This window comes from Sturnira hondurensis, unplaced genomic scaffold (assembly GCF_014824575.4).
Source record: "Sturnira hondurensis isolate 20B ecotype Veracruz unplaced genomic scaffold, ASM1482457v3 Scaffold0006496, whole genome shotgun sequence".
Taxonomy (NCBI): Eukaryota; Metazoa; Chordata; class Mammalia; order Chiroptera; family Phyllostomidae; genus Sturnira; species Sturnira hondurensis.
In genome coordinates, this window is record NW_028079127.1 from 6,869,279 (window position 1) to 6,894,472 (window position 25,194).

At 42.2% G+C, this 25,194-nt stretch overlaps 1 protein-coding gene across 1 annotated transcript; it reads right to left on the reverse strand.

Annotated features, from left to right (window-relative positions):
• Positions 1 to 665: 665 nt before the first annotated feature.
• GLIPR1 (GLI pathogenesis related 1) lies at positions 666 to 21,494 on the reverse strand. Its single transcript, XM_037049418.1, has 6 exons — positions 21,171 to 21,494; positions 19,737 to 19,982; positions 11,960 to 12,072; positions 6,566 to 6,651; positions 2,029 to 2,055; positions 666 to 1,935 (listed from the first exon to the last, which is right to left on the reverse strand). Exons 1-6 carry the CDS (start codon positions 21,342 to 21,344, stop codon positions 1,781 to 1,783), a joined length of 801 nt encoding a protein of 266 aa, XP_036905313.1. The 5' UTR covers positions 21,345 to 21,494; the 3' UTR covers positions 666 to 1,780.
• Positions 21,495 to 25,194: the final 3,700 nt, after the last annotated feature.

Consider the following 25,194-nt stretch of genomic DNA (forward strand, 5'->3'; position numbering starts at 1 on the left):
ATGTTCTCTGGGAGAAGCGCTTCCTGGCTCTAGTCCCCTTAAGCCTGAGCGGGAGGGATGCAGCTCCTTACCTTTCTAGAGCATGCCCTGGGGAACAGTCTGGCATCACAAAGGCTTCCTGATAAACCTATGAAATCTGCTCTGCTAAGAGTGCTTTCATTCATATGTTAAGGATCCAAGAGGAAATGACTGTCTCCCCAAAGTTTCTGCAAAACCCCCTTTCCTGACAGGACACTGACTCAGACTAAGTCCTCAGATTTCTTTGAAATGTTCTCTACTGTTTGATTCTTACCGCCCTGTATTCCTGTGTATTACAACCCAATAAAAGCCCTTGGAGGAAGGGGCTCAACACCTTTTTCCCCTGAGAAACTGGCCACACTGCTCAAGGCCTTTTTCCTCTGGGAAATTGGCCACCTTTCCTCCCCAGGCAGATCATGTCTCAGTCATGTTTACTCTCATTTGTGACGCACAGGGGGACTCGAGGAAAGTTGCCCCCACACAGGATAAAAAGTATTAAATGTTGCTAACTTGAAAGACATGTCTTTTAATTAAACCAACAAAGTTAAATTAACTTTAATATTAAATTATTTCTCAGACTATGTGAACCTGGAAAGTATTTGGGGAATTTATGTAAATAATTTCTTTAAACCAGTTAAACAGAGCTTTTTATATAAACTCTTTATTAAATTTCTGGAGGTAGATACACATGCACGATATAGACAGACACAACGAGATAGTTTCACACATACACAAAAAACAACAAACACTAGGAGCTCTTACAGCTGAAAAAGTTATGCTCAAAATGGAAACACGAAAAAATAATACAAATACAGTGAAATAGAACTTACAAAGTTATCTCCTTTTGTAAAGGACTTTGAGATACTAGGGCATTAGGTGCCTTATGTATAAGAAGTAATACTCGAGTTACTTTTTTCTGTTTTGTTCTTTATGAGTGTTTATATATACAGGTGTTCTCTATAAACAAAGTAGTATATTCTCCATGTGTTTTCTGAAAAACTTGATACTGCAGGGTGGTGTGTCTGTGTTTATACACCTCACCTGCTGTGCTCCAGGCAGGCCCGGCCTAGTGTGATTTGAGAAGCACTTCCTTAGGTTGTGTATGTAAAGATTTTGAAATGTGGCTGTTGTAATTATCCATCAAGTCAAATGATGCCATTTGGTTAGTCTTTAAATATGGCTGTGTCCCAGCATTTGGTTTTGAGGAAAATAAATGCAGATTTCTTAGTACTCTCTCTATTGATAACAAATACTTAGGTTTATGCCTTTTTGTAATCTCATTTTAGGTTTTCTAACATTAACCCATAAGCAAAACAAGCCAGGCTGGCTTAGTAAGTCAAATCCCTTAATTACCACTGCGTTCTAAGTTCAGGGAAGTGATAAGCCAGAAAGACATCAAATTGCAAGTGGGTAAAACCACATATTTAGAGTTGAGTCAGCATGCAACAAGTTATGTGGAAATGTTTTACCACTGAAGGCTGGTAGACGCACTTAGAATCACCTGAATCCAGCTGGCTCGTTTTGCGTTACTGAAAGGCATAGCAGTGGCAGCCTGAAAACTGCTTATCTGTGGAAGAGTGGAGAGCAGACGTGAGCTTGTCCTGCAGAGTTAGGGTGTGGAACAGCTGCTGCTTTGGGTTATGGCTTTACTGCAGCAATGTGGTTTTTTTTTCCTGGAATGTATTAAAATTGGAAATACGCCCAAATGTCATTTTTAAAAAGTCATATGTAATGAGTTTGTAAAATTTTCTTCGTAGTTGTATTAGCCCCGAAAAACAAAGTGAGGATATTTGTGCTTGACCAAAATGGTAATAATAGCACTCAGTATTAGTATCGGGGGACTGACAATAAGAAAGAGAGATAAGGGTCTATTACGCAAGTGTATCGGCCAGTCTGGGTACACAGTGGAGTAGTAACCTGTGGAGCAAACATACGACATCTTAAACACTTTCTCATAATGCAGTAACACAATTCACAAAGACCTTAATGAAACAAGATTTATATACATACGTGTGACTTTGTCTCGCTGTGGGTTAACTATAAAGTCAGAGAGAGAAAAAATTAGTAGGTACTAGTGAGGCTTTTTTTAAAAAGACAAGTTTCTAATTATAACCATTAACTGTTACTTTGACTTTATTGCAGTGGTTTTCAGAGGTTAATTTTTAAAGATTTTATTATATTAACTGTACTAACTTGATATTTTTAAAGCAACTTTTCATATAAATTTTAAATATTTTGTATACCACTACTATAAATGGTAAATCATTTTATATGCCATTTCTAGCAGATAGTGAATATAACTAAAAAATTAAAGTGTTGGAATTTTAAAATAAGATAAAGATTTAAGTATTAGTAATATTCAGTGCGAATAATTTATTAAAATATCTTTTCTGAAAATAAGTTCCTTCCATAGAAGGACCAGTGAGTAATGGAGACAGTGGCATCTCATCCATTCCGGAATGTCATCATATTATCAATAGGGCGTGTGGCTGCCGTAAAGGCATAATCACTCCTCTCCCTCCACTGGGCTGCATTCAGAGTGGGGCCCTCAGAGCACCGGGAAGAGAACTCTGCATCTGCCTTAGCCTTTTTGGTGCTGTTTTTATTAGACGCGTTTGCGCCAGTTCCGCTCCAGCTGCTGTCGGATTCCCGTGATGGAACCAACTAGGAGCTGACCCTCCAGGCGCTGCGAGCATCCCTCGTCATCATACTTGTCTTCAGGCTTTTTCTGTAGTCTTACTGTGAAGCTGCTGCTCCTGTAACTTTTCTGGGCACTTACGTCCGCAAAGTCAAGAATGTGATGTGCCACTTTTCCTTACATGTAGTTTTCCTTACATATGTAGTGTAAATGTTAAATATCAACTTGACTGTTGAGACAAATACACCCATGCAGTAGCTTAAACCTTCCCGTGTACCATTCAGTGTGCCCAGTGCATTTCACAAAACCGCCCTGGTTGGCCTCCATGGGGATCTGTTGAACCTGCCAGCAGCACCTAGGAGACCACAGAGGAGTCTTTCCCCCAGTGTTTGCCATGATTTGTCAGACTCTGAATAAAACTTTTATCCTCTATTCTTACCCCAATGCAAGTTAGCATGTGTTTCCTCTTCATCTTTCTTAAGAGCCCAGGGCCTTTTTACTATTGGACTAGAGTCTTAGTTTTCTGAATTTTATTCCACAAGATTAGAGTCCACCTCGAGCTGGATGTCCCACATCGAAAGCTAAAACAAAACTCCAGCAATCTTCTTGTTTTTGTTGTTACTAATCAGCCGGACTTTTTGAAAAAAAAGTTATTTGTTTTCCTAGCAAACATGCACTTTATTAGTGTTTATTTGCTAGCCAGAATAGGCACCTTGGCTACAAAGGTGAAGTAAGTAGGCCTAATTCTTACCTGTTTGGAACTTGAGTGGGAAGGACAGACAACTAACCAATGGGAACAATTAAGTAACTCTTTAAATAATTTAAAATCATTGTCTCAGTTTGAATCACTGATTTTAAAGAGAATTGTTCATGAGCATAAGAAAATTGCCTAAAAGTTTGGACATAAAAAAAAAAAACTACCAAAACACCAAGAGTAAATTTAACATTTGGGATTATAGGGAGGACGAATTTGGGGATAATAGAAAATATATATTGAGAGTGACTGTATGCCAGGTTCCTGTTTTGTGCGTGTGTGTATATTTTGTTTGTTTTCTTTGAGTTGTTTCACCCAGCCTGTGAAGAGGTATATCATTTATATTTTATTATCGAGGAAATAGGTCCGGACAGCTTTCATTTGGACCACATTTCTTTGTCTCTGCATTTTGGCAGCCTCCCTGTGTGTCTTTCTATGTATTGGGTAGAGCTGCTGCTGTTCCCAGTCATGGTACAGTGGCCCTCCATAGGAGGCGTCCTGTGGGGCCCAGTGGTGCAGTCTCCCTGGTCACCTGAGTTGGGTTCTCCAGGTATGTCCCTTGTGTGGGTTGTGCGTGCCCTCCTGTTGCCGCTGAGCTTTGATTGCTGTTGGCACGTCAGTGGGAGGGATTGACACTCATGCTAATTTTTTATGAGGACTGGCCATGCTGCAGGGTGGCCTGTGTGCAGGGGTTGACCCTACAGAGCAGGATTTGCTTTAGCAGGGCTCTGGTGCCTGGGGAGTCTGCCCTTTAAGCATGTCCTTTGTGAAGATACTGAATAGTTGGCTGGTGCTCTGGTGTGGTCTGAAGCTGGCCACCAGAGGTGTTGGTTCTGGAGCCGCTTGGGGGGCACAGGTCAAGATCAGCCACTGCCTGTGCCCTCCCTGTCAGCAGTCGCCTGGTATGAGGTACAGATTGATGTGCAGTTGTTTGCCGCTGGTGCTGGCCCTGAAGGTGCCTGGGAGAGGGGAAGCTGTGAACCACAGCTGCTGCTAGTGCCCAGCCTGACGACATTTAGCAAGAGGTATGGAGCATGCTGAGCCCAGATGTTGTTTGTTTGGGTTTGTGAACTTTTGAGAGATTTTGGGTAAGTCCAAAGCATGAGCCGAGACAGACCATTTGTATAGAAAAACCACTGGAAGTGGCTTGAGTGTGCCCAAAAGTTGATAGGTTAGAGTCTCGGAAACACCAGGGCGGGGAGAAGTGTTAGCTAGGTTGTTGCAGTGCCTGCCTGTGCCTGCAGGGGGAGGGCTTGGCAAAGGAACCAGAGCTTCTGCCAGCCCTTCTGTCTGGGAGAAAGCTGTCCCACCCCCAGCCCCCCGCTCTGAAGCCACACAACCCAGTTCCTCCGTGTGACCGGGGCGCCATTTGAGCAGCTGGTTCAGGGCTGGATGTCAGAGTGAGTGAGTCCAAGTAAGTATACAGGCCCTTTCAGAGGGGCACCTGGAACTCCAGAAGCCTGCTGTCTCACTCAGCCAGTCTCCACTGGTTTTTACAGCCAGAAGTTAGGGTGTGGGGGTGGGACCCCTGGCTCTTCAGGGGGGTCTTCTGCAGCTGAGATATCCCTCCTGATTTTTAAAAAATGTTATTTATATTCAGAGGGGAAGGGAAGGAGAGAGGGAGAGAAACATCAATGGTTGCCTCTGGTGTGTCCCCTGCTAGGAACTGGCCTGCAACCCAGGCATGTGCCGTGACTGGGAATCAAACTGCAATCCTGTGGTTCACAGGCCTGTGCTCAATCCACTGAGCCACACCAGCCAGGGCTATCCCTCCTGATTTTAACCATACATGGGGGTGGGACTAGCCAGTTCTGTGTTTCCATCCCTCTTACCAGTTTTGATGGTGCTGCCTTTTGTATACCCTTAGTTATACAGAAGAAAGTTACATATAGAAGTCTTCTGTTCAGCTAGATTTTGGGCAGTTCTCAATGATGGTTGTTCTTGCAGTTTTGATATACTTTTGATGTGGTTGTGGGGGGAGGTGAGTACAGCATTTCCCTACACTGCCATCTTGACTGGAAGCCTCGGCATGTCGGCATGTCGTTTCTAAAATCCACAATCTTAACTCCTATGTTAAGACTGTCTAACTCATAAAAAATAATAACAATAATATGCTTTCTAATGCTGCATCAACATGGAAGGAAAAATTCAGTTAATATATTGGTGCTCTGAAATGAGATTTGTTGAACGTGGACTACACTTTCCCAAGTTCTCTTAAAACTGATGTGAGTGAAATGAAGAGTGTTTGAACTGGGGAGAAATGACTGGCTCAGAGAGCAGGCCATGACGTGTTACTGTTCTTGGACATGGGAGGTAAGCATTTCCATCAGGAGAACGGGATCCTTCTAGACCCTGAAGAGACCTTACAACTGTAAACAGTGGGTCACTTTTGGCAAACAGTCAAACTCAGCCCACGGTCTCCTGCCTGTGCCCTAAGAACCCCACCCTGTCTCCAGAGGTTTCTCTGGTTGCAGATGTGGACACAAAAGCACTGCAGGATCGGCACAACTGGTAGCAACTGAGGTTTCCTTTCTTTGCACCACGGGGAAAATTGGAAAACATACTGGGATGAAAAAGAATGTTTCTGGAAGAGGAACCATTAGTCAACTCTTGGCCAATTGTGGGTTATTATTCCAAAATTACAAAGCAGAATTTTGCTAGGACATTTAGTAAAACATCCTTAAAGTTACTTTCATTGTCTTTCTGCATTTATGTTTTTCATTAAATGCTGTCTTGCTCATTTAAAAAGTGCCACATTACAGCTTTATTTATTTACTTCTACAGGTGAAAATGCAAGCCTTGCGTGCCTTGGACAAGTAGTATTACAAAATTCAGAATCCCATTCTTTTGGATACCTTTATTATACACATTTTTGATCTTGCCGAAATTAGCAAATCTTGGGTCTGTGGTTTCCAATACCATAGTAATTTTTTGTTGTAATAACTACAGCTACAGAGGAAGGATATTACTTGCTTCCTTAAATTTATCTTAAACATATGTTCATTCCTTGGACAATAAGCCACCGGTGTGATTGTGACCTGCTACAAGCTTCCCTGAAAATAGCTATTAGGATAAAACAAATGTTCGCATTCTCAACTGTAGAAAGTAAGGTTTCAAACACACTGTGTTATTCCTAGACTGATTCTTGTACTCACTGCACATGTTGTCCACACACTCGTCATTCTGGGGGCAGGCACTGCAAGGGGGTCCCTTTTTGTACGGCCACGTGGGGTAATTTCCTCTGTAAAGCAGAAGAAAAATCCATGAGGAGAGGTGGTGGTTTTGTTTGTTTGTTTTTTGCAATTGCGATTTACTATGGATCCTTCACTGAGTCTGTAGGTGGACGCCCACGGATTCAGAGGGCTGCTAAGAAGTGGAGAAAGGGAAGCAGAAATGGAAGCCTGTTAATATTTTGAGTTTATTCCACATCCCTATGTCTGTGAACATGTCTTAATCCACATCCTCTCATTTAATTCTTAAGACAACTCTGAGAGGAAGACTTTCTTATTTCTGTTTGGTAGATAAGTAAACTAAAGGCCTAAAGATTAATCTGCCAAAAATCACAATATGTATCACACTATATGTCAGAGTCAGAAGGAAACTAGATTTGTCTGGCTCCAGGGCAGGGCTTCCCTCCCCTCAGTGCCTGGCCCACGCGACTGCTGCCGTGTAAACCCCTGTCCACCTTAGAAAAGGTATCGTTGCCCACATTCACTCTCAGTCAACGAGCCGAAAGTGATGGGAGCCTTTTGGTTAGAAAAGGACCTCATGAAAGAGAATTGGAGATACGACGGAATTTCTACACGGCAAATTGTTTTTTACATAACAGATGCAACATGAATAATAATTACTGAGTATTCCTTATGGACTAGCACTCTGTTGTGAGTGTTAAGGAATTCATCCTCTCAGCCCTGTGAGGAAGATACAATTATTCATCCCCATTACATAGCTGGAGGCTGAGGTACCGAGTGTGAGTCCTTCACCAGAGTTACAGACTAGGACATGAAGTAACATCCAAACATTTTGTATCCCATGAATGCCGTCAGAGTAGCAGGGAAGAGCTGTGCATCTACACTAATCCTTTTAGGAACTCTGCTATTGGAAAGGTGTTCTTGACTTTTTATGCCTTGGTATCCATAGGTGGGGCCTATGGATGCTTTCTGAAAAGAGTTTGTTTTTAATGCATGAAATAAAGTTCATATAATAATAAAGGAAACCAATTCAATTGAAAGTCAAAATGGCAAAAATATTTCTGATATAGTAATATGTGCTTCTCTATTAAATATTAGATAAGATCAAGCAGAGAGTCTAATAATCACATTAATTTCATGGTTTTTATAACTTTTAAGATAATCTATAGTAACGAATATGATATGAAAATATCTGTGATATTTACAAAGACATATTGCCAATACGAAGTCACAGGTGTTGCTGATAAGACTGGAGTGTTACCTTCATTCATTATGAAATGTTATTTTCAGTAGAGGTTAGTGAAAATAAAGATGTTACTTTTTTCTAGTCCAAGTACATAGACTTCCCTCCCCTAATACTGTACATTTACCTCCAAAGTTAATACCCTTTTTTGAAATTATCTATGAACATTTCATTTCCAACCCAAAAATGTACGTTCTAATCTTGTTTGGCTCCAAACAAGATAAGGTAATTTTTGTCTTATGTGAACTTTGCACCATGGAAAATAGTCAAAGGAATGTAGTAGAGATTCTGATAACAGTTATAAAGGTGTCCAAATGGCTATTAATCGTGAGAAAATCTTTTATTGTTAAAAAGCACAATACTCATCAAGTGATTGAGTTCTAGAATATTTCTGATAAAACCATTTATGATACTTCATTCCTTGTCTAATCATGCATTCCAAACTATAAAGAGGAAAAAATTGCTACATCAGAACAAACCCAAAATGAGGCAGTTTTAAATTCGAGGGAAATGGCAGGATTTGTCTCAGGAGAAAGATGCTCCTAGGAAGGCCTGGATGTTTCTAGGTGGGAATGATTAAGACAAAGGGACCTAGAGTATTCTGCCCAACAAAGAAGCGCGAAGTTCTAGTGTTTCCCCTCGTGGCCTGAGAGAGAAAGGGTTGGGGCCCTGGGATTCTGGAAAAGAAATATATATCTTTAAAGAAAAAAATTAGTATGAGTAAGGGTCCCCAAGGCAGTGGCGGCCACAGTATGCTAGGTACTGTGCTATTTGATAGTGTCATTTTCTCTTCTGTGCTATAATCCTCTCTTCCACTAGTCCACTGAGTGAAGACAGCATAGCCTTGCTCTGTAGGGCCCAGGAGACAGCTGCGCCTGTGTTTGGGAGGATATGGATCAGACAGACTGGAAGCTGTCAGGAGGAGGAGGGTCAGAACTGTCCTGGGCGACTGAAATGAGCTGAAGGTGTGACTCTGGAGCTTCGGGAGTACAGCTGACTGGAGAAGTCAGCGCACCACACCCCACTGTGAGGAAATCTCAAGTACTGGGGAGGGTGTTGGGCTTCTTAGAATAGCGTGGAATGGGGGTCTATGATGTTTTGGTAATAGAAGAAAAAAGCCATCTCAGAAAGCAGAAAGAAGTGAGAACTGCCTAGCTTCCTCACTCCCCCATGCTCTCCAGCCTATCCCCCACACCCCATGCAGAAAAATCTCCGCATTCGAAGCAGGTACCGTCTCTCCCTCACTTAAAATAGTTGCATGACTTCTCTTGTGATGTGCAGAAAGTTAAATTTGCCGTGGCCTACCAGGACCTGCAGGAGTTGTGCTGTGTCTTCCCAGCTGCATCTCGTTCAGTGGCCTGAGCACCCTGGTCTCTGCTCTTTAACCCTCCCCACAATGGTTTTCTCTACCAGACCATCTGTTCCTGAAGTTATTACATGACAGGTCCCTGTGCATTATCATGCCTCAGCCCACATATGTCTCAAAGCTCTTCCCTGAGCATCTTAGCTAGCGTAAGTAGGGGTCCCAGCTATTGATGGCATTGATTACAGTATTATTTATATTTCTTTCATTATTCCTATCATAACACAGTTATTTTATTTGTATTTTTATTGCCTATCTGCCCCATAAATATAAATTTCTCAGGGGCAGGATGTTTGTTTGGCTTGTTCTTCTTTGGAGCTCAATAAACAAATATATTTGGTGAGTAATCAAATGTATGAATGGATTTATATGATTAAATGAATGTTTATCTTGATAGAAGCATTATAACTGGTTGTAAGCTTTATAACTTAATATTGTTTATAACTATGAAGGCAAGTGAAGTGAGTCTAAACCAAGAGAATTCACATTTATACCTCATTATTGTAAGAACAATAATTATGAATATTTCTTAATCACTGTTACCAGGCATTGCATATACTTGTTTCTCATGTAATTTTCATAGTTAATTGATACCGATCTTTTAGAAAGGAAACAAATTCAGAGAGGTTTTTTAATTTGTCCAAGCTCACATACTCACACAGTAAGTGAACTAAGGGCTCAAGAGCCAGTATCTTAACCATTAAGATGTATGTGGGCACACACATAGGCTCTAACACAAATGACACCCCCTTTTTTATCACAAAATCTTACTGCCAAATCATAAGCATGTAATTCTGTAACATAACAATATCACATTCCAGCATAGCATGTGACATTTTAGGTGAAATTTTCAAAATGAAACTATAAATGATTACATCTAAATTATTATTCTGCCAACTGCATTCACGCAGGCCTTGCCTCTGGTGGACCCTGCGTGTTCATAGATAGATAACTAGACAGACTGTCTGAGAAAGTCCAGCCACTGTTAATACAACAAGAAGGGTTGGCGTGACATTGATGTATCCTAACAGCCAAGGAGCGTGGACTGGAATGGGCATGTGTGAACAACGACGGCTTTACTGTATTAATCAGTGGGGGTGGGAGATGCCACTGAGTGAGCATGTGTACTGCGTGACCATCACCTTCAAAATGACTGAGTGAGGAGAGCAATGAATCTCCATCCAACTTTGCGTCAAGCTGGAACCTCCCTCCATAGAAACTATTCACATGATTCAGAAGGCCGCAGCTACGGGCAACTGGTGATTGGCAGCTTCAGCATGACAACATGCCTGCTCATGCATCATGACTCCTGCAGTTTTTTGGTAAAACATCAAATCACCCAGATAACTCAGTTCCCTGACAGCCCGAATTTAGTTTCCTGTGATTTCCAGCTTCCCCCAAAACTAAAATCACTTTTGAAAGAGAAGAGATTTCAGATTGTTGATGAGATTCAGGAAAATGTGACAGGGCAGCTGATGGCAATGGGAGAACTGTGTGCAGGCCCGGGGTACCTATTTTGGCAGGGACTGAGACATCACAGTCCTATGTACAATGTTTTTTGTATCTTGTATTTTCAGTAAATGTCTCTACTTTTCATAGTCCATAGAGTACCTGGCTGGATATTTTCCAGACAAATCTCTCTCACACACAATTATCTTCCACTCTTATGTCAATTTATATTGTTAACAGTAGGAGTTAATTTGACCCTATGTATTTTTTAAAAAGTTAAACGTGATTATGTCTTTTACTTAATATGCTATTTCTAAGAATTGTAGGGAAATAGATGTGACCAAACAGTTCAAGATTGTTTATCATATATTAAAAACAAAATACAGGGAAATATCTATAGGATGTTTCCTTCAGTAGGATGAGCTGCCCTGTGACCTTGAAGAACACAGATGCTGGAACCAGACCGTGTAGTACGGTTACCACACTGGCCAACTGAGGGAGTGCGGGCAGGCTTACTCAACCCAGGAGTTTCCTTCTCTGCCTAACTGGGCAATAACAGGAGCCATCTCACAGGCTCCTGTGAGGATTAAATAAGTTAATATATGTGAGGCAGTCAAGAGCAGTGCTTAGCACATGATAAGCATTGTACAAGCATTATCTCTCTCATTTTTTATAATGTAATGACCTGGAAAATGCTCGTGGTATAATTTTAAGTAAAAAATAGAGAACATGTATTTCCAATATGATCTCAGTTTTCTAAATATGTGTATGATGTATAAGCATCATACACAAAGCAACATAGACAAAGAAGTTTATAGGAAGGTGAGGGAGAGGTCACGTAACTTCCCCGTTTTCCAAAGGGAGAGAAATTGTACCTATTTAAAAGCAAACCTGTAAAAAATAAATAAGTTACATAAATTGAGAAATTCAATTCAGTCATTTGACAGTTGTACAAAAATTGCAAAGTTTTTAATAAACCAATAAATATAAAGTAACGCCGATCCTCCCATTTTGTGGTTTTATTACCATATCCAATTGATCTATGTCTCTGAAAACATTTAGTCTTGCTACTGTTAGAAGTGTGTGCATGTATTTATGTAGTATTTATAAAGGCTGTGCACACACATACAAACACACAGAAAAATGTACCAGAATGTTAACAAAGTAGATTTGTAGTCAGGGGAGTTAAGACTAATATTAATTTTCTTTTTTGTCTTTATTTAGACTTTCTGCAATGAAGATAAATACTTGTAAAATAGAACTGAATTTTTTTTTTTAGAAAGAGGTTGGTTTGGACACTTACGCTGGTCCGTAGTCGCATATAAAATGTGCTATATTGGTAAAACCTTCGAAGCCAGAAACTTTAGGACAATATTGTACTGCGCAGCCAACTTTGTAACTATCTGCCCAAACAACCTGAAAGAAAAAAAAGGATATGTAACAAGAGAGATAAAATGAACATCTGATTATGATCAGGCTTTCGTAAACGTGGGGAGGGACGTTCATTCTAGTCAGGCAGTACACATGCCCCCAGGGAAGTTTTAGGTGCTCAGAATTCAGGTGGAAACAAGACTTGTAAATTATTATTATTATTTGTGCTGTGTCTGTGTGTGAAATAACCCTATAAAGAATAAATAAGGTAATTTTTGACAGTGCCATGAAGAAACAGGGTAACAGGATAGGGGGCCACTGATGCGCAGGAGGAGGCTGTTTGAACTTTGGTGTTCAGGCCATCGGTCTCTGGGGAGGTGGCATTTAAGCCAAGACCTGAGGGAGGATGGGGAGGCAGCACTGCCCTGCGAATGACTGCAGGAGAGCTGCATGAAGGAGGAAGAGCACTCCGCCTGGAAGGAGCATGCAGGGTGAAGGCCCTGAGACGTGGGTGGCAGTGAGGAGAACAGCTGGGATCCAGTGGGTCAGGGAGATCAGGGGCGATGAGGTCAGAGGCAGAGCCGCGGGTCATGTGGAATTTTTTATGTGTGTGAGTTATAGGCTCTTTTTTTCTGTCTTGGGAAAGATCCCTTTGGTTGTCATGAAGTAAATGGACTGAGACGAGCAAGAGAAGAAAAGGAGTGGGGAAGGGAATTTGGAAGGCTGTCTCTGTGGTACAAGAAAGAAAGGATCAGACTCGGATGATTGTGGAGTTCCTGAGAACAAATCAGGTTCGTGGGTCAGCTTAGACGCAGAGCTGAAAGGATTTTCTTTTCTTTTGCTTTGAGTGTAAGGTTAAGAGGAAGGAGAGAAACCCAGTTCACGGTTTAGGCCCAAACAACATTTACTGAGGTGGGGAAATCACAGGAGGAGGAAGATGGGTGGGAACATGGACGGCTGGGGCCGCTCTGTTCCAGTTACTTTTGAGATGCCTATTGGACATCCCTGTGCACAGTGCCTTGGCTGCTGCACAGGACCACCTGCAGCTCAAAGACATGCCCAGATTAGATCACACAGGCAAAGATAGTAGAAAACAAAAAGTGAGATCACAGGTGAAGAACGACAGCCAGCAGAGGAGATTGAAAGGAGCGGTCAGTGACAAAGGAGGGGAACCAAGGACAGAGCAGCTCCAGGGAGAGGGACTCTGATCAGAAGGGCGGCGTGCTTGCCTTATTTCAATGACGTCACATTTTAGCGGCACTTCAGTGGCTCTTCTTCCTTATTTTTCAATAGGGACTCCACATTTTCATTTTGCATAAATTATATAGCTCATCTTGACATACGAGTGTATAACTCATCTTAAAAGAACAAGTATTTGAAGAGCTAGTCTCTGGAGCTAAGCCTGCCATTAAAAGCACTCCTTTTTACAGTGATACCAAATTGCAGTTTAAGTTAGTTTTATTCATAACTTTTTTCACAGCTTTGTGACAAGAACGATGCTGAGTATAGGGGATGCAAAGGAGAATGGGTTGGAACCCAGACAGAAAGCCATTACCTAGGGCTTTGACGCCGTAGGGAGAAGCAGAGGCTGAAAGGGAGTGCAGAGCACGGGGCCTTCGCCAGTTAGGGAAGGAGAGCTGAATCTGGGGGGAGCTGGTCTGGGAGCCAGCAGTGTTCCCGCCCAGGGCAACATCCCTGGGAACCTGAGTGAGACTGAGAACTGAGACGGGCGTGTGGCTGCAGAAAGAGATCAAGTTTACTTGAAAATAGTCAATCAGAAAAAACACTCCCTGGGGAGAGAGTACCAAGGGAGGGAAGATGGGGCTGAGGATGGAATCTGAGCTTAACCAAGGGGCCAGGGTGGGGGTCGGGCGGGGGGGGTGTGGCTCAGGGAGAGGCGGAGCTAGCAGGGGGTTGGCAAAGGCTTGGGGAGGCAGGGCTGCGTTCTGTGTGTTCGAAGCCTGGGTCTGACAAAGGGCGAAGAGCTGGGGAGGCAGCTATGGCCTCCCACAGAGGAGCAGTGCTCCCCTTTGGTAAGGCGGGCCCACCCTGTTCCCCTATCCGGGTGAAGTGTTTTCCCTTCACATCTCACGTCCCGGGGTCCCCTGCGGGGAGCTCCAGGTAACCAAGAAGTTTAGGCTTCTGTTTCTTTGAGAGAACCTAGCTTTATGGCCATAAATTCTCAGGTTTGGTCTTTGTGCTTTTACTTTCACTTTCCAATCATTTTTGTATATATTTAATTTTTTTAAGTTTTTACTCACTGCATCTCAAAGTGATTTCACCTGGGTTGTATTTAAAATGCAGATCTCTGGGCGCATCTCAGACCCACTGACTGACTGAATGAATGAATGAATGAGTGAATGATTGAGAGTCACTAGAATTGTCCTTGAACTCTGTATTTCAGCTCTGGTGATTCTCGTTTATGCTAACTAGGTTCACTGTTGTCTCTAATCCTTTTCCTATCAATTTAGCTCATTTTGTATTTTTTTTTACATTCTTTGAGAACTTTCTTCAATGTTGTATCTTAAGTATTCTTAATCTTTGCCCTCCCCCCACCTTTAATTCTTTATGCTCTTCTTCTTCTACTTTCTTAATATATTTCTGCTCTCTTTTTTTCCAAGAATTTGCAAATGTTAATATTCATTTTGTGTTTTCGTTGATCTCTCTTTTTAGAAGTCAGGTTGTAATTGACATACAGTAAAATCCACCTGGTTTATGTTTACAGTTCAATGAATTTTGTCAGAAGCATATAGTTGTATATCGCCTTATTCATATTTCATAAATATGGTGATGGAAACTAGGACATTTCCATCACCCCAAAAGTTCCCTTATGCCTCTCTGTAGTCAGCACTACCCCACCCCCAGCCCCTGGCAATCACTAACTTGTTTTTTGTCTTTGTACTGTTGCCTTTTCCAGAATGTTATACAAATATGATTAGTTTAATTGTAGCCTTTGAATCTGGTTTCTTTCAATTAGCATAAGCCTTTGGAGAGTCATTCATGTTGTTGAATCCACCAGTACCTCTCCTTTTCATTGCTGAGCAATAGTTATTGCATGGATGTACCACAGTTAATGTATCCATTCAAGCTGGTCTCTCCGCAAAGCTTCATGCGCACTCAGATTCTGGGTTACATTTGTGAGCAACAAAGTCTGAGTTGGCGTTCCGGCTCGCCCACTGACTGTGTGACCTTTGGTCTTACTTAGCCTCCTGGTCTGTTCAGTGAGGGTAATGCCAGCTCCACAGGCTTGTTTTGACATTTTAAATGGGCTAATATGGAAATGCTTAGAACAGCTTCTGGAACATAGTAAGCACTCAGCAAATACCCATGTTTAATTCCACTGTAATTTTTTTCCATTTAAAAAATTTTGAAACTTTTTTATCAGGTGGATTACTGTTATATGTTTCTTTACTTCGTTTCATATGGTAAACTAAAAAGATAATTATAAAAAAATAAGAGCTACTCATTGAGAATTTAGCCAGTGCCAGGGTAATGTTAAGCACTTTACAGGTGACATGATGTTGAACCTCATAACAAGTCAAGAAATAGGTACTGCCCTGACTTTTATAGTTGAGCATTGGAACCTAGTTCTACTTGGTGAGGAAATAATGTGAGGACAGTTCATGCCCCTCCAGGATGCCTTCAGCGTGCTTTCTGTTCCAGCAGAACCAGGAACGACTCTGCCCTTACTAATAAAAAACACTGCATTTGAGGAACTCATTGGTGGCTGGCACAGGTCTTTCCCTTCTAGCTAAGAGCGCCTTCCCACCTTCTTCCCCTTTCAATCTCAGTATAAGTCTATCTGGCTCATTATCAAAAGTATGGTAAGCTTGCAGCATATAAGAAGTCAGCTAGAAAAACTGTGAAACATGTCATACTTCCTTTGGATCTGTAGGAGTGTAAAAAAAAATTTTTTTGCCCTGGTTGGTGTAGCTCAGTAGATTGAGCATGGGCGTGCAAACCACACGATCGCAGTTTGATTCCCAGTCAGGGTACATGCCTGGGTTGCAGACCAATTCCCAGCAGGGGACTCATGAGAGGCAACCATACATTGATATTTCTCTCCTTCTCTCCTTCCCTTCCCCTCTAAAGATAAATAAATAAAATCTTAAAAAAAATTTTTTTTCCCCAAGAGGATTTGGATGGGTTGGGGTACATATAAAAACAAACATGAGCCCAATAGCGCCATCTAGTGGGCATCTTCAACACTAGTAAACCTAAACTGCAGCCATATTGAAGTAAAATTATTCCCAAACTTTACAAAGCTGAACTAGTGGCAACAAAATATATAATTTAAATACTCTTCCATATTAATATGCCAAAATTCTTCCACAATACAAATCATCTCTAGTGAAGACAGAACGAAAGTGTTAACATTTTAAGAAGTACCACACCTTTGTGAGGTAGTGATGGATCTGAATCTGTTGTCTTTATACAAGCACCCCTCACAGGCCAAAATCTGAAAATCACTTGCTTTTTGTTAATAGAAGATGACAGTAAGTGGGAGATTCCAATACCCACCTGAGGTAGTTTCCGGCATGAATTTAAAATGGCAAGTCTTGAATCTCCCAGTGTTGTGCAAGCAGACCCTGCTTCCAATACAACTGTTGGGAAACCAGTTCACAGAGGAAATGTAATCTTTCTTCAGTGCAAACTAAATGCTCTCACCTTGCTAGATAATTTACATGCATTGTATTATTTAATCTTTACAACACACTTGGTATCTGAATCCAACTCTTCTTACTGACTAAATGACATTGGGAAAATGCTTTCTTAGCCATTCTGAGGCTGTTTATCTATAGATGGAGAACAGTGCCTCTCTTACAGGTCTGTCATGAGAATTAAATGAGGTCTTACACATAAAGAGCTAAGCACCATGCTTATTTAAAAAGTAATTGCTGGTGGTGCCTCTTCCCAGACCCAGGGGGCACTGGGCATGCTCCCCATAATGAGGGTCCCTCTGTTGAAGTGGGGGTAAGCTGTCTCTTAAAGAGGACGGGTTGGGATCCCTCAGCTTGGGCTCTCATACCCACATGTGAGGAAGTGGATTTTAGGAAATGAGTTTTCTCATGTCATAAACATTAGCCCTCCCTTTTCCCACTGGATGTAAGGGGAAATTTTACAAGTAAGCTCAGTTCACTCTGGGAGGGCCATTTCTAAAATCTCAGGCCTATGGGACACAGAATCAAGTGTGGCTTCCTGGAATTACACACGTGGAGTGTCTTAACTTGCATGGTTTAAGTCTTTTGTCAATTGGACAGCCTTTTGAGCTCTACCTATTTGGTGCGCTAAGTGACTCGCCACCCTTCTGAAGTACCATGCTAACTTGACACACACGGTACATCTTCTGCACCTTGTTAATTTTGCCTGGCATTGCCTTCCCTTTCCTTTCCATTTGACCAACTCTCAGTTTTCAAGAACCGACTCCTTTGTTTCCTGCTGTGTGAACAACTCCTACGGCTCCATATCTCCCTTGGGCCGGCTAAGTTGCACTGTCGCCTTTGCTCATATGGTGCTTTGTCAGTTTCTCCAAACTGCACTAGCCATGCATTATAATATGTCCATTTACACGTGTGTCTCTCCCAAAAGGTCAGCTGCTAACAGTCATGGCCATCCCCAGCTCTGTCCCTCAGTCCCTGGCTCACCCCTGCATTCTCCTCACTCCTACTCCTCTGTGATTGTACTCCTCGATACGGTGTTAACACATAAGAGATCTCCGGTTCTGTGCTTTAGGACTCTGCACTAATACGTATGACCAGTGCCTTAGTGCATGGTGCAGGGTAGAAGCTTAAGCTTGAATCAGAGTTGGCATCCTTGAACTGACCGTTTCTCGGGATTTAAACACTAGAATATATAATGTTACCAGGTACTTCTGTAGGCAATCTGGATTTAGCTTTCTTGTCCTCTTGGACTTATGGGAACTCAACAAAATTTATTTTCTGGTTAATTTTATTGGTAAGCATAAACCAGAATTGATGGTTTATGGGATAAGTCTAGGGGAACCTTATTTATATTTCCAAGATGCGGACTGATGCTCCTGATGGCTTCATAACTGCTCCTTGCTTACAATCATGTTGAGATGAAAATTTCAGTGAAATGAGTCCTGTCTTTCTCATCAAAATAATATCTTGTAACTTTGCCAAACTCATCTTACCTGTAATATTAGCAGTGAAGTCAAAGGCTTTATAAGGCTGGACTGTATTGAGAGTTTTTCTAATAACATTTGCTCTTTAAAAAACACCCAATGTGCCAAGTTAACTGCCTTGGTAAGAATGTTTTTGCCATTGTATCTCATTTCAACACATTCTTGTGCATTCAAACCAGTGAAACATAGGTTGAGTAACTTTAGTTATTGGTTTAACAAAGAATGCCAGGAAATAAAAGTTAAAAAAAACACAATGAAACAAAATGCATGCAGGATAGGAAAGTAGCCTATCAAGAAGACTTCAGAAAATGCTTCCTAAGGATTTCTTTCCATAATGTTGTCAACCCGAGTTAAGGTTCAAAAGCAAAAAACAAGCCTGGGTAAAAAAATTCTCAGTGGGAAGCTCTGGATTGGCTTTGGGACTAGTATCATCAATTTGCGGGGAAGAAAAGCCACAGCACGGTATATACAAGTTCAGATGTTGGTCTCTCCATGGGGGTGTGACTGTGGGTTTCTTTTCTCTTTTTGTGGTACTGGGTAGGTTCTCAATCCATTTTTGAAAGAATAAGAGGATATGAAAGTGTAGGGGACCGGTTTGTCTTGACCTGGCAAATGTGACTCAGCTCTGTATAGAAAACCTGCAGATGCGAAGTGGTGGGCAGAACCCAGACTTGCAAACCGAGTTTTCCCGTGGCAATAAGGCCTAGAAAATGCATACTGATTATTATGGCTTGCTCTTGCTAAAACTCCCTCTCCCTGGTCTAAAGCAACAGATGTGTATTATCTATCTGCAAGGTAATTTCCAAAGCCTGTGTGAGCTCTCCCAAGGACAGAGCTAATCAGCTCATTGCCATCCCTCTTTGCATGTTATTTTTATTTCTTTGATTGTACCTAGAATGTAGACAATAATGTTCTATGTGATAGATAATCTTTCTATGATGTAAGACCCAAGGAAAACAATAAAAGCCTGTCTAGGCAGGGGTCGGGGTGCTCCCCTCTTGAGGGAGTGGCCGAGGCATCATAGGCACTCTCCCCTTGAGAGAGCAGTCGTGCCTGTTCCCTTTTTCCACACAGGATTGTTGTCACCTGTGCGTTGATTCTTGTCATCAGCCACAACAGGCGGACTCTGCTGGACAGGGTCTGCCACATGAAAGCATCAATTCTTATTGATGCTTCTGTCTGAGAGGCTTATTTCTCCCAATTTTATAGTTTCAGAACAACTGCCTCAAATTTTATAGAGCACTCACACTTGAGAACCCGCTCATAATGTCCTCTGATTGCTCACAAATGGAATTAAGGCCACAGGAAGAGAGCTGGTATCAAAACTATTCAAAACGGTGGGCCTCACATTTTACCTGCGTCTACTTAACTAAACTCTTCAACTACTATCTTATTTGGTATTAGAGTCTGTTCCACTTACTTATTTTTAAGAGTAAGCCTGTAATCCCGACTCTTGCATTTTCACAGATGTACTAGCTTCCTGTATGTTTTCTCAACACTGGGCTCTGGTTTCCTCCTCACCCATGAAAAGATGGTTTTGAGAGAATGTAGGGAGGATCCTTACCTGAGTGTAATGGCCACAGACCTTCGTGCATTTCCGAGTCGTGAAGTCATAGTATTGAATTTCACTGTACCAGTTTGTGACGGCTGAAGACACAGAAAATATGCTGAGAGACCCAGTCCAGATGTTTTCGCCCAGTGAAGTGAAATTTGAGTGCAGCTTGTGGGGTGGCCCCAGCCGTTCATTATGGGCAAACTTACAGTTTCTTGCCCATGCTTTTGCAATCCGGGCTAGTTCTGGGTCCCAAGTCTGTAAAAATAAATATTAAACAGCAAGAAGGTCAAGAGTGGAACCTGTCTGCTATCCAACAATGTAACTGGAGTGAGCCAAGTGGGAACTTGGGGAATGTGGGTGATGACAAGAACAGAGAAGGAACCACTGCACACAGGTCCGCTACCTTAGCAGGTCTTCAAGTAATAACCAGGGCTAGGAGGAAACATAATCATCTAGTTCCATGCATTTTAAAATCTAGGTGATTAACACAGACCAACATTTCTTTGAGGGTCTCTTATAGGTTTTCCTCACTACCTGAAAGTAGAGCCACTATGAAACCTTTGGCAAGCCAAAATGTGGACAGCGAAAAAACAGTGAACTCAGGACACGTCTTGTTCATGGATGCAGAAAATAAATTGAACTGAAAAACAGATGTTCACAGACACAGATCAAAGCTAAGGCAGCTGGACGCCGAGAGGCTGAGTGTGGTTCCGGGAAGGAACCCGGGGGCGCTCTCGTGGCTCAGGGTGTGGCTGCCTCTGCAAAGGCTGTGAGCAAACACTGAGCATTACTTTTGCATTTCATTATTTTCCCCATGAAAGTGAAAATCCTCCCTAAGTTTCTTTCAGTTGGCGAAAATAGGTACAAATGTAGGTCTTTCATAAAAGCAAAGTGGCATACTGAGAACTTTTGAAAAGTGAGGGATACCTACCTGTGTGCGCAAAATACTGTGTGCCGTTTGCCACATTTTATCAGATTTAACAATCATGACACCTTATATTTCAAGAAGCTTAGAAATGTTAAAAACCAGCTCACAGCCACAGAACTGGGATTCAGACCCAAACATAAGTGAATCAAAACCTTATCTTTCCCCCAGACTCTGCTCTCTTCCTGAGAAAATCAGTACTCTGCCGGCAAACAGAAAGTAGGCTTAGAGACAATACAAACAAAAAACCCTCACAAAAATCAAAGGGAAGAAAAGGACAAAAAGAGAAGAGCAAGCCTGTCTATGGAAAGGGAGTGTGCAAAATGAGAAAGGAAATGTACTTGCTGATCTGTTGATAAAGCTGCACAGGTCTGCTTCGATCACAGATGGTCAATTTACTGAGCCCGTAAATCACAATGAAAGAAACCCCTCAGGGTTACCAAGGATTTGCCTCCCAGATCAGGATGCACTCGTTGTTTCTGACTGACTGATGCCACAGACACTGAGCGTTTGCTTACCATGTATAGCATATCACTGGCTCTTGGCTTCACCTCTGATCGAAACTTGTTATGAATGTGAACACAGTCTTTGATAAATGCTTCATTGTCGATATCTGGCAGACTATTTGTTGAATAGGAATAACTGGAGACTACAGAAACCACCCAGGCTGTCAGAGCCAGTGTGACCCGCATGGTCGGTTGGTCGCTCTGGCGTGGAGTCCAGGGGCTGGAATTCGGAGCCGCTGCAGGTTCTGAGTGTACTTCCTTGTCTCTCCGTTTGACAAAGCGCAGCCAACTGCAGCTTTAAGAAAGTGGAACATGAATGACAAGATTACAGAAATGGACTTTCCCATATATGGTTTGCTGCTTTTAATCTGTTTTCAATGGTTCTCAGTGACACAGCACCTATTACAACACAGTTTTTTTTTGCAGCTCAGTCTGCGTTTTGGGGAAATCTCCAGAAATAACAGTTTCAGTTTTTACAGAGGTTCTGCTGGTTAAATAAAAACACATCTCTTCCTTCTAGAAGTGCCTTGCAAAAATGCTTTTTAAAACTTTGTTTTTTTGAACTCATCAGCACACAGTGGTTGAAATAACCAGTTAACATCCTAACTTGACCTAGATATGTTTTTGAAATACGTGGTGAGCTTTCTTATTTCTCGGGGGAGAAATGATGTTTAATTCCTTATTCCCCTATATATTCCTCTCTGATTAGAATCTATAAATACTCTGGCTCTAAAAGCCTCTAGTCAGCTCTCCTTCAGGATGAGGACGGGTGGGTGGGCATGGACAAAGATAAAGGTTCCAAAGAGGGAGAAAGACTATTGTGTTTATCGACCAAACAACAAGCACGTCACTGATACATTGTCTGTGTGGTAATACTTCACACAGTAAGTTGAGATAAGCCCGTTTTAGGTGTGCCGGTGTATATGAGCTAACTCTAATTCATGGTCCTGTGGACAATGAGCTCTGAAGCACTGCACTCAGAAATCCACACCCCAAAGGGGATGTTAGCACTTCAGGGGGAGTTGTGGAGATTGACATCAGAGTTAGTTAATTAGATCCAAGAACGATTTCCTCTGGCAGAATGAGCAGTATTCAAGGTGGATGGTTTGAAGGAAAATCGAACATGCCCTCCTGCCATTGCAAAAATCAGGTGTAGAGAAGCAGCCAAGCACGGCTCTCTAGAGCCCTGCCCCAGAGGCAGGCCCCTGTCCCAGCCTTGAGCACCCCACCCCCACCCCCACATCAGAATGTGTGTCATGGGAGCCTCTCTCACAGTGGTGTGGTTAGGGTGTTGGAGGACAGAGCAGGGCATTTTTTGTAACTGTTTGCTAGTGAATGTTTAGACCGTTAGCAGCATTTGTCCAAGACTTGCTTTCATAGTAGCACATCTCAAATATTGGGGTTGTGGAGAAGAGCAAAGTAGCCCTTGAGTAACCAGCTCCCACCGCATCAGGCACCCCTTTTTATGAAAAGAACCTGGTGGTGGAGGCCACGCTAGTCTGGATCGGGATGACAAGCACCAGCCTGGGTTTTGGTCGTATTCATTATCTCACTGTGCTCCCGAGACTTATATATTTTCTCCGCAGATGATAATACTGAGACAAAAGGAGGTTACATAACTGGACCAAGAGCGTGGCACCAGGAAGGTGTTAACAGGGTCTATCTGATTGCAGATCCTCTTTCTGGTTGTTACGCGCACGAGTTCTGTAAGTGGTCTGGGGTCAAATTGAGGCTGAGGTGCTGGATGTAGGACTTGGGACTTTTTGCTGCTCTGGGCCTTTTCTTCCTTATCTGTAAAATTGGGATAACAATACTGCGGTACCTCCTCATTGGATGGATAAATTATTTGTAAGAGAAATCCTAGGAAGTGCCCTGACACACAGTAAGTACCATCCATATTAACTATTATTATTATTACTTCCCTTTAAATATCCTCGTTATAAGTATGCACATTCCACAAATACATTTAACATCGAACATTTTAAAATATATTTTATTGATTATGCCATTACAGTTGTTCTATTTCCCCCTTCATTCCCCTCCACCCTGCACACCCCCTTCTCCACCATTTCCCCCCTTTAGTTTATGACCACGTGTCTCAAGTTCTTTAGATTCTATATTTTCCCCTACTATTCTTGCCCTTCCCCCTGTCTATTTTCTACCTACATTCTATGCTACTTATTCTCTGTACCTTCTCCTCCCTTCTCCTCCTCCCACTCTCCTGTTGCTAACCCTCCATGTGTTCTTCATTTCTATGCTTCCACTCCTGATCTAGCTGTCCTCTTGGTTTGCTTTTGTTTTAGGTGTGGTTGTTAATAACTGTGAGTTTGCCGTCCTTCCACTGTTCCTATTTTTTATCTTCTTTTTCTTAGATAAGTCCCTTTAACCTTTCATATAATAAGAGCTTCGTGATGATGAACTCCTTGAATTTGACCTTATCTGAGAAGCACTTTATCTGCCCTTCCATTCTAAATGAGAGCTTTGCTGGATAGAGCAATCTTGGATGTAGGTCTTTGGATTTCATGACTTGGAATACTTCTTTCCAGCCCCTTCTTGCCTGTAAGGTCTCTTTTGAGAAATCTGCTGACAGTCTGATGGGTACTTCTTTGTAGGTGACTGTCCCCTTATCTCTTGCTGCTTCTAGAATTCTCTCCTTCATCTTGGCTAATGTAATGATGATGTGCCTTGGTGTGTTCCTTCTTGGGTCCACCTTCTTTGGGACTCTCTGAGCTTCCTGGATTTCCTGGAAGTCTATTGCCTTTGCCAGATTGGGGAAGTTCTCCTTTATTATTTGTTCAAATAAGTTTTCTACTTGTGGCTGTTCCTCTTCCCATTCTGGTACCCCTATAATTCGGTGTTAGAACGTTTAAAGATGTCCTGGAGGTTCCTAAGCCTCTCCTCATTTTTTTGAATTCTTGTTTCTTCATATTTTTCTGTTTGGTTGTTTGTTTCTTCCTTCTGGTCCACTCCCTTGATTTGAGTCCCAGTTTCCTTTCCATCACTATTGGTTTTCTGTGCACTTCCCTTCATTTCAATTAGTTTGGCCTTCATGTGTTCCTCTAATTTGTGACTAAAATCAACCAATTCTGTGAGCATCCTGATCATCAGCATTTTGAACTGTGCATCTGATAGGTTAGCTATTTCTTGGTCACTTAGAATTATAGTCTCCGGGGCTTTGAGTTCTTCTTGAGCCATATTTTGGTCTGTTTGTGCCTGTTAGGTATGAGGAGCGGAGCCCTAAGTGTTCACCAGGGCTGGGCGACCCAGTCACTGGGTTGTGACACTGTATGTGGGGGTGGGGTCAGAGAGGGGCAATGGCAGTCCCCTCTGCTGCTTCCCACTGCTGGGGCCTGCACGCTCTGTCTCACTGCTCGCTCCTTTGCTGGTTTATCTGCATGCGAATGCGTGACTGTAGTCAACCTGCCGCCTTACGCCCTCACTGGGTCCACCTGTTGGTATCCCACACCTGGGATCCACCCATGGCTGCCTTCATGCCTGGGTCAGGAGATCTTTCCTGCCCAGACCCCTCCCCTCGCCTCCGCTGCTGGCTCTGCCCCTCTTACCGGTCTGGCTGAATGGTTCGTTGTTGTCGGACTTCTGTATAGTTCAAATTTCTGTGTTTTGGCTGCGTTTTTGTTGCTAAAACTTTGTTGTCTTTAAACTTGGTTGCGTGAGAAGGCACAGTGTTTCCACCCACGCCTCCATCTTGGTGGAAGTCGAACATTTTTATATATTATAGCAGTACATTTAGATAAGCTAAGTGTTCAGGGAAAATATATCAGGACACCATAAGAAGTATTGCTGTAGCTTTACAATGAATTTTGATGCTGATTATGTCGCACATGCAGAGACATGTTTATTAAATGAGGACATGATTTCGTGCTATTTTCTATGCTGCCTTTTCTCTCCACTTACCATCATTTCATAAGTATGTTTTGGTTTCTATGACACTTCGTAAACATTTTAAGAGTTGCACAATGCTTCCTCAGATTAATGCATCATAGTTTACATAACAAATTGTTGCATATTCAGATTT